The sequence below is a fragment of the Asterias amurensis genome, chromosome 14, assembly GCF_032118995.1.
Source record: "Asterias amurensis chromosome 14, ASM3211899v1".
Classification (NCBI taxonomy): Eukaryota; Metazoa; Echinodermata; class Asteroidea; order Forcipulatida; family Asteriidae; genus Asterias; species Asterias amurensis.
Genome location: NC_092661.1, coordinates 16,000,620 through 16,016,608, shown reverse-complemented (window position 1 = coordinate 16,016,608; position 15,989 = coordinate 16,000,620). Strand labels below are relative to the sequence as shown.

At 37.3% G+C, this 15,989-nt stretch overlaps 1 protein-coding gene across 5 annotated transcripts in view; it reads right to left on the bottom strand.

The window, feature by feature from the left end:
* LOC139947580 (protein still life, isoforms C/SIF type 2-like) overlaps positions 1 to 15,989 on the bottom strand; it is a 96,394-nt gene that overhangs the window by 38,525 nt on the left and 41,880 nt on the right. The window contains exon 1 of one of the 5 annotated variants that reach the window (XM_071945525.1): positions 13,879 to 14,079. The exons of the other annotated variants lie outside the window; for them this stretch is intronic. Coding sequence (XP_071801626.1) covers positions 13,879 to 13,881 — 3 coding nt within the window. The 5' untranslated portion in view covers positions 13,882 to 14,079. Of the gene's footprint in view, positions 1 to 13,878; positions 14,080 to 15,989 lie in introns of those variants that run through there. 5 annotated transcript variants of the gene reach the window in all.

Genomic DNA, 15,989 nt, shown 5'->3' with positions numbered 1-15,989 from the left:
TAGAAATGTGGATCAGTTTAAAAGCTGGCAGACTAATGACAATCTAACTGGTCCCGCCGGCTGGTCAGTCACTGAAAAAGTTCAGGGCAAACCCTGTCGATACTGATGTAAATATTGCCTTGGGGATATAAATCACTGCAGTACCCGCTGGTACATTAGGGACTTTTCGTTTTCGACGACGGATGGTTCTGCGACGGTTGTTCAGCTAAACGTTGTCGTTTTCAGCACAAGGAAGATTCATCCCAAGTTCTGTCGTAGAAATTGAGGGACGACCGTCCTCAAAGCCGACGCATGCGTAGATGACGCCAAATGTCATCTTTACCGTCGCAGAACCATCCGTCGTCAAAAAACGAAAAGTCCCTATTGTACCACATAGGATTTGAAATGCCTCTAGCAACCGGCTAGCTTGATGGTCTAGTGGTAAGACATCTGCTATAGCAATTCAAAAAGTGTGGGGTTAAAATTCCACCCAAGTGATTTTGCCAGTGGAGTTTGTTCACATAAAATCAGGGGAAAAGTACCAAGAATACATGTACGAAAAAGGGTTAAAACAAATTAGATACTACATGCAAATAAATTTGACTTCTGCAACAAACCCTACACTGTATGAACTCAATTGCAAGTTTATACCTTTATTCATTTCGACGATTGGTTGAGAGTAGAAACTGAAAGAAATCATTCGGGATATATTTTCATCCCAGAGGAGTGTCCGATATCATCATACATTATAATTTCAGTTTCACTATTGTTTTGTTTTACCGTGATGTACACAAAAATGAAACTTAGTAAAGTTGTAGTACTATCAGTTCTGCCTAAGAGCACAGGGCCCACTTTCATGGCTCTCCTTACAGCCGAAATCTACGCTTATGATAACCATTACCCGCTTGCACTCCCTGACGCCAAATTTCTGAGCTAGCTGTGTAAGCATAGAATGCCTAGTGCTTGACGTAAGCACAGAATTCCCCTGAGCCATGAAAATGGGCCCATAAGCGAGATACTTTACCATGATTGCTTTGTCCTTGTGATGGGACATTAGCTCCGAAGTACTAAATTGGTAGAGCACAAGTTGTCCGTTGCCTTATTACTAATGTCTAACTGTATCAGGAATTTTTTCGCACTTTGCATCTGGTCTTCTTAAACCAAATTCGAGCCCTGCGTGTCAAGAGTGATTCCGTTTGCCATTCAGGAAAGATGACAGCGATTTTCCTGTCGGTGATTTCAAGTAAGGTGGGCTACATGCAATATGGATTCTCTGAATTTAGCATACAGGATCTTTGACAGAATTATCAAGGACACATCGAGGAACTGTTCGTGTTTTCATGCACGACCACACAGGAAAACATTCCTTCAAATTTGTTCATCCAAACTAATATAGATCTTTGAAAAAAGTTATGTGTGTTAAACTTTGTTATCAATTTAGAGTCTAACAAAGAAAAATTTACTAAAAATGAGTGCGGCACAAGTTGCAAAACTGTAAACTTTAACTTAGCTTAACTTAAATATATTTATAAAGTGCTTTCACACTGTTTCAAAGCGCTGTACAGCCAAGAAAAAAAACATTCAAATGCAGGATAAAAAAAAAACAAGCGCAAAAATAGCAATATGGTTTTAAAAATACACAACGGTGAAAAAAGAAGCAAAAATTACTATGTCTGCTAGGGTTGAAACATCAGGTCATAAACTATTTTTTGCAATTATGGCTGGTAACCAGTTTCTGTTAAGCATGATTTTATCCATGCTTAGCAAGTGTTTAAATGCTTACAGGCTTTATGAAATTGGACCCTGGTTGCATCAAAGTGCTGAATGAAAATATTTGTAATCCCTTAACAGCCTTTCTTCTTCTAGACTAAAGGTGACCCATTCAAGAAAAAGTCCACCTCCCATGGGCACCGCTTGATTGCTACAACGTGTTCATATGCCTTCAGTACCGTTACTCACTGGTTACCAATATCCTACCGTCACAAGTCTGCCGCATTGAACCACTCTTCCATGATAGGTTTATACATGACACGGTTAACGCACAGCAGAAGGCTCTGACGCCCCGCCCCCCCACCCCAACCCCAGACTTGGTCATCTTTATTTTTAATCACAGCTCGGCTTTTTTAATCATCCTCAAATGATGACACACAAGTCTCGTTTCACGACGCCATCTGTTACTCATTTTGGGGTAATCTAAGAATAGAGTCCTCTATAAAAACAATAAAACAAAAATCTCCCTTTCAACTAGAGAATGAGGACAGGATGATTTATGTTGAGCTTAAAGGTTTATTTTGGGTCTTACAAGAAACAGCAACCAAAACAATTGACAAAAATAAATTTCAAGGCATTGGACACTATTAGTAATTACTCAAAATAATGTTTAGCATACAAACTTACTTGGTAACAAGCAATGGAGAGCTGTTGATAGTGTAAAACATTGTTAGAAATGCCTCCCTCTCTGCGTTCTGTTTGTACTTTTTGATTTTATGCCAAAAAAAAATTAATAATAACACTGATAATAATACGAAATTTCTAAAGCGTCTTCTATCTATGACTAAACATCATCTTCCAGGGTGCTGGAAATGAGAAAAAGAAAATGAACCCCAACCCAAGTCCAGGCCCTGAGAAATGTAGCCATCGAGTTGTAACCTAAGATAAGAATGAACTCTTCAAAAGCCGAAAGTTGACCTTAAGTAGTATGAAGTTACTTACTGATGATAACTTCACCACCCCCACCCAAAGAAAACAAAAACAAAACAAAAACAAAACCTATAATCATCAATGGCATTACACACCCTTTAATATCAGTCATCCCAGAAGCTCATCCAAAGATATGACATTTACCGGACTGTACAGGCATTTTCAGAATACCGTTCACATCTAAAGTTTCTTTGGTTCAAAGAATAAAACAATCCAAGAAATATAAAACAGGGGAATCCAATGTTCGACCAGCTGGCCTTACTTGAACTCTCTCCTGGTCTTCGCCGAGTAAAATCATTCACCGAAGCCTGATCTACTTGAAGTTCATCAACAAGCATGTGACAGTAATTACCGATCCCCTTTTGAGATGTTATGCTTTTCTACTTGTCCGACCAGGAACTGATGTGCTAAATCAATTTCCGTTTTCATAATAAAAATTGTTGTTTAAAAAAAAAAAAAATCTACAATCAGGAATTTAGAACTGGTGAGGTAATGATTTAAAGGGAACTTGTCTGTTATCTTTAGTGGGACATTGCTGTGTTAAGTGACTTATTGTGCAGTTTAAAGAGGATCATTGACAATTATCCTTGCCTTCCAGACACTGGACACCTTTAGTAATTGTAAAAGACCAGTCTTCTCACTTGGTGTATCTCAATACATGCATAAAATAACAAACCTGTGAAAATTTGAACTCAATTGGTCGTCGAAGTTGCCAGATAATAATGGAAGAAACAACACCCTTGTCACACAAAGTTGTGTGCATTCAGATGCTTGATTTCGAGACCTCAAAATCTAATTCTGAGGTCTCAAAATCAAATTAAAATATTTTAGTGGAAATTACTTCTTTCTCGAAAACTACATTACTTTAGAGGGAGCCGTTTCTCACAATGTGTAATACTATCAACAGCTCTGCATTGCTTGTTACCTGAAGTAAGTTTTTATGCCAACAACTATTTTGAAATTTGACCCAGCTTTTGCTCAGCATAATGAACGTCAAGCCACTCAAAAGCAGGCCTGATACTTCACAGAGGCAAGGAAGGCAATTGCCTCCATGCCTCCTGGTCATTGCCTTGGTGCCTTTGAAATGCTCCAGTAGAAATTTACAAAGAGAAAATGCCTTGGTGCCCTTGCCCTTTCAAAAACGAAGCATACAGGCATGACGCTATGACTCAATTATGACCGCAATATGAATGTATCATCAACTGACAGATTTTCATAAAAGCCGACATCCTCTCCCCCCTTACAAGGTAGCTTTACGATAATCATGGTGATCAACCGCTGGAGATTAATCCACAATACAGACGGGTGAGTTCACCCCCCTTTAAAGGCACAGGGGGGTGGATTTCACAAAGGTAGTCCTAACTTAGGACTAGTCCTAAGCAATGCTAAGAGATAGGACTGGTCCTAAGTTAGGACCAGTAACTCATCCTAACTTAGGACTGGTCCTATCTCTTAGCATTGCTTAGTACTAGTCCTAAATTAGGACTACCTTTGTGAAATCCACCCCTGGACACGTTTGGTAGCCCAGGTCAAAATTCCAGTTGTATGTAGTTAACTGGGGTCAACTGGTTCAACTGGATAGTGATCAAACTCGTCCATTTTCCATATTAACCAACTGGTTTGGACTAGGTTTAACTGTTTTCAACCAGGTTGAAATTATAAACCAGTTGGTTTCTGTCCATTTTCCATATTAAACCAACTGGTTTTAACTGTTTTTAACTAGTTTATCAACTGGTTTCAACTAGTTCCAGTTAAACCCAGTTTAGCTAGGTTCAACTGTAATTTTAACCTGGGAGTTGTCAAAGACCATTATTCTCACTTGGTGTATCCCAACATTATGCACCAATAACAAACCTGTGAAAATTTCGGCTCAATTTGGTCTTTGAAGTTGCAAGAGAATAATGAAAGAAGAAAAAAACTACCCTTGGTGCACAACTTTGTGTGCTTTCAGATGCATAATAAAAGGCTTCCGGCCTGAAGTGTTTTTTATAATTTAAGTGAGAAATTACTTCTTTCTCAAAAAATGCGTTGCTTCAGAGGGAGCCGTTTCTCACGATGCTTTATACTATCAACAGCTTGCCATTGCTCTTTAACAAGTAAGTTTTTATGCTAACAGTTATTTCAAGTAATTACCAATAGTGTCCACTGCCTTTAAGACACAGGATGATTCCACCCCTTTAATCTCCCGAGGGCGTGGTCAAACAGCTCCTCCGCCCGACAATCCATTGTCACCGAGGGGGGGTTTTGCGCTTCTTCCTTTGACGCTTTTTGACTAAGCCCACCTGATGACACTCTACCCCCGGGGTGAACGGTGAAGGTTCTATAATAAGGCGTTCAAGCCGCAGGTACGGATTCCCTTATTAAGGGACCTACACGAGCCTTCCTAATTACATTACCTGCTAGCACTACACCATCCATTCCAATCGGAATATAATATATGTATGGCCAGGTGAAAATAAAATGTCGGTGATGGTCTATAAGAAAATTAATTGATCTGAAAGGTTAATCATCTTGTCGTTGACATTGCATTCTCTAACTCTAACCTATGTAAAATCAATCACCAGTGACCAATACAACAAATAAAATATTACCAAAAATTTGGCACAGTTTTTTTTCGAAACCTTGTGGGACGAGGCCAAGGAGCAAAAGGTCCTCAGGTTACTGCATTTATTTTAAGACAAAGAACAATAGAAAAATCCAGACTATTGTTGAGTTGGATATAATCACCTGATTAGATGTGGCTGAGTCATTTGATTCTTCAGGTAAATGGGCGTTTAGGTTTACAGTACATTACAGGTATAGCATTAACATTGACTAAAGACACTGGACATTAAAAATAATGATTGGCATAAAATCGTACTTGGTGTAACGAGCAATGGAGAGCTGTTGATAGTATAAAACATTGTGAGAAACGGCTCCCTCTGAAGTAACAGGTTTTTTTTGAGAAAGAAGTAATTTATCAGTCTCACTAAAAAAAAAAAATGAATTTGTGACCTCAGCTGAGGTTTCGAATTCAAAGCATCTGAAAGTACACAACTTGTGTGAAAAGGGTGTTTTTTTTTTCTTCTGTTACAGGTACAGCATTAACATGACTAAAGACACTGAACACTAAAAATAATTATTGGCATAAAATCGTACTTGGTTTAACGAGCAATGGAGAGCTGTTGATAGTATAAAACATTGTGAGAAATGGCTCCCTCTGAAGTAACAGTTTTTTTTTGAGAAAGAAGTAATTTCTCAGTCTCACTAAAAAAAAAAAAATGAATTTGTGACCTCAGCTGAGGTTTCGAATTCAAAGCATCTGAAAGTACACAACACGTGGGAAAAGGGTGTTTTTTCTTCCATTATTCTCTCGCAACTGCAACAACCAATTGGGCTCAAATTTTCACAGGCTTGATATTTTGTGCAGGTTGAGATACACAAAGTAAGAAGACTGGACAAGGCTGTTTTTAATTTTCACAGGTTTGATATTTATTGCATATAAATGTATACCAAGTGAGATGGCTGGTCTTTGACAGTTACCGAAGGTGTCCAGGGGTGGATTTCACAAAGAGTTGGGACTAGTCTTATCTCGAGTTAGGACCAGTTACTCGTCCTAACATAGGACTATCCATGCAATGTGTATATCTCCTAGGACTAGTCCTAAGTTAGAACTAGTCCTAACTCTTTGTGAAATCCACCCCAGTGCCCTTAAGACAAGTATAGCATTGATCCAATCTACAAGGAAAAAACATCAACGTATTATAATAACAATGGGGGTCTCAAACTGATTATCATGTTAATGACAGGTTGCTAAGGTTTTTATCAAGGTTTCTCCCCAGGTTTTGTCAAAACTGTAGAGGCATTCTGAACCCAAACTTTTGGATATATTGAAACAAGGTCATTGGAATGCTTTCTACTAAGTGCAGGCATGTGAGTATTAAACGATCCATGAAAAAAAGAGGACAAGAAAAAAAAATGGGCATGAAAAAATAGGAAAAGATGATAATTTATTCCACATTTTTGTACACAGAAAGTGAAGGGAAAAAAGGAATTTTATCCAAACCAGAAAGAAAGAAGTCAGCTAATAAAAAGAGGAAGTCTCACATGCATGTGTTTCTCTTGGTTTCCCAAACCAATCTGGAACATTCTACGTTACATATATTTTTGTGTTGACGTTTCGACCGTAATTAACACGTATCGGCACACGATCACCGATACGCTAGCTAGCGCATGGAGAAACCTTGTGTACAATACCTTGTAAGGATTTACAACCTGATGCCAACTACACAGACAACGTAATTTTAAAATTCATTTGATATACATGTAGCTTTTCCAATCGTCCAATGTTAGCTGTGTTTCCTAACACCGTGTCTGCAATTTCAAAAATCTTCTGTCACTCTTGGTTGACACTTTTGAATTACAGCAAAAATTATATAAGGCTCTTTGGACAAAAAAGGACAAAGCAGCAACTTTTTCAGTGACTGGCAGGTGACAAAGGCATACAATTCTTACAACTTTTCAAAATAGCTGACAAAGCTGAAAACTCTCTTATGCCTTTAATCAAACAGATTGCAAAACTCAAAGTTTGTTGTGAACCTTCTCCAAAGGTAACCGATCACCGGACACAATCAATCCATTTTACAAATGGTTGACATACTTTCACGTTTTTCTTGAGATACAGCACCGAGCCTTAAGAAGTTTAGGTCTGTTTTCTATCATTCATCCAATTAACACTTTAGAGAGTAATTGGTAGGAACAACTTCGGGAAATTACTGAAAGTGTGAACACCCTCTTTTTAGAAGAAAGTTCCACAAACAACAAAAACAACTTAGAAAGAGCTGAACAGATGAGTTGAAAAAATAAAAACCTTGACAAAAAAAATAAACCCAGAAAAATCGATATATCATTGATTACTACAAAATAACATTGTTGGGCAAATGTAAGCGAAACTTAATGTCATATTTGACAGAAGGACTTAACAACTTGCATGTATGAAACTACCCTATTTCAATTTCGTTTACATTTTTAGACAATGTTGCTCATCCCTGTGAACAACGTTCAACTTTAGAAGCCATTTTCTTTGACTGCTAGTTTTCACTAGTTTGGTATGGTGGTACAATGTGTCAGTTCGTGACATCGGTGACAATAATATATAGAGACCAAATGGAGGTAAACTAAAGAGCTACCACCAGACACAAGTTAAAGACATTGGACACTATTGGCAATTGTCAAAGACCAGTCTTCTCACTTGGTGTATAACAAACCTGTGAAAATTTGAGCTCGATTGGTCGTCAGAGTTGCGAGATAACTATGAAAGAAAAAACACCCTTGTCACCACCAAATTGTGTGCTTTCAGATGCTTGATTTCGAGACCTCAAATTCTAAACTTGAGGTCTCGAAATCAAATTCGTGGAAAATCACTTCAATTCTCGAAATCTACGTCACTTCAGAGGGAGCCGTTTCTCACCATGTTTTTATACCATCAACCTCTCGTTACTCGTTACCAAATGAGTTTTATGCTGATAGTTATTTTGAGTAATTACCAACAGTGTCCACTGCCTTTAAGTCACCTAGTTGGGATTCAAACCCTGGTAATAGCACTGCCTTTAAGCAATAGACTTAACCTTTCTTTTGTTTTCCCGATGTTCCCTCTTCCCTCTGTTGTTTTCTTCTTTTCATGCGCTTTGAGCACCTTTTAAAGCCATTGGACACACACATACAGTAAACAGTATTGTCCAAGTCCCACACTTCGTGTATCACAAATTATATATAAAATAACAAACCTGTGAAAATTAAGGCTCAATCGGTCATCGGAGTCGGGAGAAAATAACGGGAAAACCCACTCTTGTTTCCGCATGTTTCGCCGTGTCATGACATGTGTTTAAAATTAACCTGTAATTCTCGCTATCGAGAAATGATATTGTTTTAATGTTTTCTCAAAAAGTAAAGCATTTCATGGAACAATATTTCAAGAGAAGTCTTTCACCATTACCTTCTGTAAACCCTGTAAATTATTTGTAAATCTGTGAACTTTTTTTTATATTTTTTTTTTCTGTACCGAAAGTGTATAATGGCTTTAACAGCTCTCCATTGCTCGTTACCAAGTGGATACATGCGCAATGTAAATTTTCCTTATTATTATTATTAACAATAGTTGCTTCTCGTTGATACTTTAAACAGTGACTAATCATGATTTCAGGGATGTTTAAAGGCACATGACACCTTTGGTAATTGTCAAAGACCAGTCTCCTCACTTGGTGTATCCAAACACACATGTAAGCATAAAATAACAAACCTGTGAAATGTTGAACTCAATTGCTCGTCGAAGTTTCAAGAGAATAATAGAAGAAAAAACACCCCTGTCGCACAAGTTGGGTGTTTTCAGATGCTTGAATTTGAGACCTCATCTGCAGTCTCGAATTCAATTCAAATATTTTAGTGGAAAATTACTTCTTTCTCACAAACTACGTTACTTCAGAATCAGAGGGAGTCGTTTCTCACAATGTTTTATACTATCAACAGCTCTCCATTGCTCGTTACCAAGTGAGTTTTTATGCTATTTATTTTGAGTGATTACCAATAGTGTCCAGTACCTTTAAAGAAGTCAAGAGGAACAGACAAGTTGCTTATAAATCATACCTCCCCTTATTATTGTTAGAAGAAATGAAAGAAACACACCATGTCAGATGTTTCAAACAAAAGCAAAATATTGTCATATTCTTCATAAGTTTCCTTATTTAGATATTGTTATTACAGTCTTACATGCAAGTTTCATTTTCAAGAATTATTTTGTGTCATACGTAAATGTAACTAAGGAAACCCAGGGAAACAAATTATAGACATCTATAAGTAGGAAGGTCAGAAGTGTAAATAAAGGGTCGGATTTTCAAAATTAAAAGGTTCTCATCCCTGTAAGCAGAAAGCAGTCAAACAGAAACAGGTTACCAGCCAACATGCCATGCAAATGTTATAAGCTTCTTCTTTAGCTATAGAGTCTAACTAGTCTGCTAAGATTATTACTTGGGTTTTGTCTATGAAGCGGTTATGTCTACACGTATGTAAGAAGAATAATCCCTTCTTGGAAAACACAATCTGAGGAACGTTTCTGCGATTCAAGCAGAAACGTTTCTCACGCTGGAAATGTTTTAAATGCTTTTCTCTAAAACCCCATTACTCAGTTATACAACAGCTGCAGTGCTTCTTACCAAGTACGATTTTATGGCAATTAGTTTTTGGAGTAATTACTAAAAAATATGTACACCCTCCCTTGTCTCCCTTGTCTCATTGGAAGTGTCGTGGCCGAGCGGTTAAGAGCACCGAATTCAAACTCTGGTGTTTCTGTTCAGCAGAGTGTGGGTTCGAATCCCCAGCTGTGACACTTGTGTCCTTAAGTAAGACACTTAACCATTGCTTCGTCCTTCGGATGGGACATAAAGCCGTTGGTCCCATGTGTTGTGTAATGCATGTAAAAGAACCCAGTGCACTTATCGAAAAGAGAAGGGGTTCGCCCTGGTGTTCCTGGCTGTGGCTGCTGTATGCGCCGTAGCACCTTGTTAACCCTTATAAAATGCTAAATATTTGGGTCTCAGAATTCATCACTTCAATAACCTATCTTTCTGAAAGTTTGTGTATACTCAGCGCCTTGAGTACCTTGTTGGTAGATACGTGCGCAATATATATACAAGACTTTAATATTATTATTATTATTGACTGGAGCCTTGCATAATTGTGCACTACTTCAGCGAAGAATATAAGGGAACCAGTCATTATAAGTACATTCAGCCAGGCAGTTACGCTGGTAACCCTTCATTAAAGTAAAAGTTTCCCCTTCTTATCAACAGCTCTATCATACTTGAAAGATTGAAATTTACAACGGGGATAAAGAATAGTTAATTGTGTTTACCCTATACACTGATGATAGCACTGTAGAATCAGTACGCTAACAAGCTTTGTGACCAAAATCACAGGCTTATTACTCGGGTGATTCGAACCCTTGACATTTGCAATTCTAGAGCAGTGTCTTACCAAATAGGCCACCGTGATTGCCATCAGCTAGAGGCAATTTGAATCCTATATTTTTTTCATAGAGCTCAGGAAAGTACTGAGTACACAGTGCTAACACACATCAGTGTATACATGGTATAGGCTAAACCAAAATTAATACTCTATCATACTTGTTGTCTATTTAAACCCTGCCGGGAGAGGAAGATTTAGTTTAACTATTGGTACGTTGCCAATAGGATACGTTCAGCGATCACAGTTCTAACTTCCTCATTTTGTTCTGCTATGTTAGTACCAGGATACCCAAGAACAAACATTCATACATGTGGACATCCGGAAACCAAAAGAGAAAAGAAAAAAGGGAACACGTCAAACCAGATTAGTTACGTATAATTTTTTTCAGACAGGGGTGCGTGAGAGTTAATGATGACATAAAGCTGTGAAACTACGATTCTAATTTTAGGAGGTACGTTGAAATGGTTGAAATGAAGACATTTCTGACCACCTTTTGGTAACCACTTGGGGTTATAGAGTTCAAGGAACTTTTTGGAACAGTATTTTTTGCACTGAAATTGAAGATCAAGATTTCTTCATTACTGAAGAAAATGTTCAGAGCAGTAAGACATTTTTTAAAGAATGACCCATGTGGGCTCTACATCTACATGTACCAAAGTAGTCCTGCAGCATGCACTGCAGTCGGTTGCCTCAAAGTTGCCTGCAAAAGTTTTGTCGTGTGACAAGGCCCTTACATGTAGATAGCAACAACATATGACGGACATACTCCCCCCTAAAGTTGCTATAAAATCACTTTAAAAGTACAACCAATATCCACTTATTCAATTAGTTGTCTTGTCACAGACTTAAGAAAAGAAAAACAGGTGGGGTTACATCGATACAGAGCTGGAACAGCTAAGGATATCTAATTAGGGAATAGTGTGCAAAGACAGCGTTAAACTTGAACCCTTTTCCCCCCCGATAGATAAGGAGTAAACAATCAGGGCTTGGGTCTTATTGGGTGCCAGACTATGATAGGGGAGAAGGAGATTGAGTGTACTGTGTTCTTTTGACCTTCTTGGTATGAGGAGATAAGATGATGAACTTGTACTCTTGTACTCTTCTTCGGTAAATAGCTTTCAAAGACCAAGATCCAACGGTCCAAGATGTGTGTAAGAAGTAGCTCATCACAAAAAGTTCAATAAGAACAACAACTTTTTGTTCACCGAAATAATGTTTGCAATCAAACGTTTATATTGAAAGTACAATGTGAGTGGAGCCATGCTCAATTATTGCTTATAAATGATGATCTGCAAATTGTTCTGTAAGTATAGTAAACAGCGTAGGAAGTTGCTAAGCACAATTAAATTATGCTTACCAGCAACCAAAAATCCATATCAAAAGTTCCATGTGATTGGAATCCTTCTTGTTTGTCATTTGAGCAGACATTGTTGAAGTCAAGTATTCAGAACAAAGTTACCAGAATACAAGGTTACCAGCCAAAACTCCAATTCCAAGTACAAAGTGATTAATATCCTGCCACCAAGAAGTAGCTAGATAAGCAAAACAAAGTTATGCTTACCAGAATAAAGGTTATCTGCCAAAATTCCGTTCCACAAGTACAATGATATTGTACCAATTACATATTACATAAATTGTATCCTGCTCATTTTAGAACATGTAGAATAGCAGAAATTGTTGAAGCCCAGTTTACAGCACACAAAGTAGCTGGTATGCTTACCAGAATAAAGGTTACCAGTCAAAACTCCATATCACAAAAACAATATATGATTAGTATCCTGCTCATGTTTGCTTATGCTTAGAAGAAATTGTTGAAACACGGTATGAAGTAGTAAAAGAACAAACAAAGTTATGTGTATCGGCATAATGTTACTATAGCCAAAGTTGCATGTCATATGAAGGAAATAACAGAATTATCTGGAATGGATTAGAGGCAAGGAATGTACTTCCAAAAACAAAACAAAACTGCCTAGTCAGACTGAATACATAAATTTGATAAATATCGTCCAATATCGTCAAAGCTGACTCTAACTTACAATGTACTATCAGAGTTGCCACAATTTGCACTCTTACAATCACAGAGATTTTATACAACAATCAGGGAGCTATCTACAATTACATTCAACATAACAGAGAAGGATTTCACAGGCATGTTTGCTTCGTTTTTGAAAGGGCAAGGGCACCAAGGCATTTTCTCTTAGGTAAAGGGCACCCTAGGAGGAAATTGTACTGGAGCATTTCAAGGGCCCCAAGGCAATGACCACGCTGCCTCCATGAAGTATCAGGCCTTGTTTCCATTATCAGGAGGGAGAATGTGTCCAACAATCAGGGAGATATTTACATTCAGCAAAAACAGAACATGGGAAGAGGGGTTTACTTTCAGGAAACATTCTGCAGAAACATGGTCGGAGGCAGTAAGTGTCATCTCAAAAATTTCACCCAAAATCGGCCACAAAGCCGTCCACATCTCCACCACAAAACTACTCTGATTACAAAAGTGAACTGTGATTTGTCTAGACATGTTCTCAACATAAACTTCCAATGCTTCAGGCAATTCATGAATGCAGAAAATTGTCCCAAAGAGGTGGTTCTGTAAAAACTGGCATTCACTCACAAAATGTTAGACTTGATTTGTACTGAGTCAGGCCTAGTAGCATCTGTCTCCATTCCACATGGGCATTGCCTCATTGCCCCACACACATTTCCAGTGGAGAATATGTTAACGGCAGTGGACACTATTGGTAATTACTCAAAATAATTATTAGCATAAAAACCTGCTTGGAAAACGAGTATGGGGAGAAATTGATAGTATAAAACGTTGTGAGAAACGGCTCCCTCTGAAGTAACGTAGTTTTCGAGAAAGAAGTAATTTTTCAAGAATTTGATTTTCGAAAAACTTCGTGTGACAAGGGTGTTTTTTCTTTCATAGTTATCTCGCAACTCCATTTCACTTCAAAGTAATATGGTTAAGTAAAAAGACATCTGTTTTTATGGCCCAATTGAATGGCCCAATTGAATCTGTGAAGATTGTGTTTATTATTCCAATTATGGATTTTTCTTCTTGCGTAGACATATTCGCTCCTGAATTTTGGCGATGTCTAAAAAATGCGACCACCTTTTAAAATAAAATTGTTTCTCAAACAATTGAACGGTTCCAAAACCCAAAGTTAAACTTTGGCTTTAAAACCAGGAAGCACTCACCATGAAGAAAAAGAAACCACCACTGCTTGTCCGAGTTCACGAAGTATATAAAATAATCCAAAAGAGACAACAAGAGAAAAGACAGTTTTGAAGAGAGACTAACAATATCAAAGATTACGCAGGGAAAACAAACTCTTTGCAGCAGTTGCACCGCACAACACAGAAGTTTCCAGAGTCCAAAACACAAAACTCCTGAAACCAAATACACCAGCTTTCTCCAAACATGTCCGCACTCATCAGCAGTCTGACTATTGACACCGGAGATTCAAAAGATTCAGGACTACACGACGTCCTTGGTCTTTCCATGGACGTGGGAAGCAGTTTGGGTTTGACGACACCATTTCCGATAGGTTTGGCAAAAGTCTGGAACCAAGATGACCTTACATTTCCCGTATACTACGGTGTATGTGCATTTATCTGCTAGGGCCATCTTTTTCTCTGAAATTCTAACGGTCCGTGAAATCACCACTTATGACCCACACTGACCCTGTGGATGTTAATATTTCTAACTAAAACCACTTGACAATTACTTCATTGACAGTCTCACAGGCTATTCAAAAACTATCCAATTCACGATGATAAGATACAACATTTTTTGGGGGGGAAATGACATCATTTCAATCTTCCAGTTATCTACACAGACTTATTTAAACCAACCTGTTAGCATATCTGTTATATATGAGCATACTATCTACGACAAAACGATTAAGCAAATTTCCTTTTTTTGGACAATAAACATTAAATTGAATTGAATTGAATTCTCAATTCTTTGGGATGTCATTTTTTCTAAAAATCAAAGAACAACATGTTTTGTACGTGGTATTTGAACAGTGCATTTTTTACGGAGGGGGGTGAGGGGGTAGAGTAAAACTAAAAAGACTGAATTTTTGGAGCAATTTTTTTTCCTAATGAAGTATTTTAGCAGAGATGTACATTGATGATGTCTTTTAATATCTCTTTCTCATTTTAAGATTAAGTAATACAAGGTATTATTAACGGAAGCATTCAGATTAAAAAGTTTCAATTGATTTTTCAATCATCACCAATTACGCATCCAGTCTTCAACATCAATCAATAATTCAGTTGACTCAGAGACACATTTGTTGAGAAATACACAACAAAATTCAAGCATTATTCAAATTTTAAAACCAAATCACTTCAATTCAAATGATAAAACAGCATGTCTTTGCTAGTCTTCCTCACAATCAGTTCAGAAAATTATTTAAGTTTTCCTTTTTTTTTTTTAACTCAAGCTTTTATTAAGTACATGACGCTTGTTTACGATGACCTGGTTTTATGTTTCATATTCAGTTTTTCAAAGTCAAAGAGCAGTCTTTGTAAATAAACAATAACCAAAATGGTTTCTGATCATCATGAATTCATGATTGTTCAATAGTAATTTTTTTATTGTATTTTTTTTTTTAAACTCCAGCTTTCATACATGTAGAAGTAGTCATTACTTTGTTTTTCTAATTTAAAGTACATGTGAGTTTTGTACATGTCCTGGTTTAATGTTTCATATTCAGGTAAATTTCAAAGCCAAAGAGCAGTCTTTGTAAGTAAATAGAACCAAAGTGGTTTCAATTCGTCATGAATTCATAATTGGTCATTAATTTTGGTTAACGTTTATTTTTGTAACTCCAGCTTTCATACATATAGAAGTAACCGTTATTTTCTTTTTCTAATTTAAAGTATGTTTTGTTCATGTCCTGGTTAAATGTTTCATATTCAGTTAAGTTTCAAAGTCGAAGAGCGGTCTTTGTAAATAAATAGAACCAAAATGGTTTTAATCCTTCATGAAAACAAAAAGATAAATAAAACCATTATATGTGGTCAAAGAGGGAAGTGCATGCAGTATGTGTATAATGTGTAAGCAGAGTAAAGAGTCAAAGGAACGTCCCAATTCTGTGAAACTAAAGTACTTGCAAAGTTCCTGTTCAGATAGTTTACATCACCACTGGTTGATTTCACTTGAAAATGACAGGTGAGTGCTTTGTTACAGTGGTTGTCATTTCTTGCAGGGAACGATTACATCCAGCACTTTTTCATTGCAACATATTTTGCAACAGACTTTGTGCACACAGAATGCCACTATTGAGTGGCAAATGAAT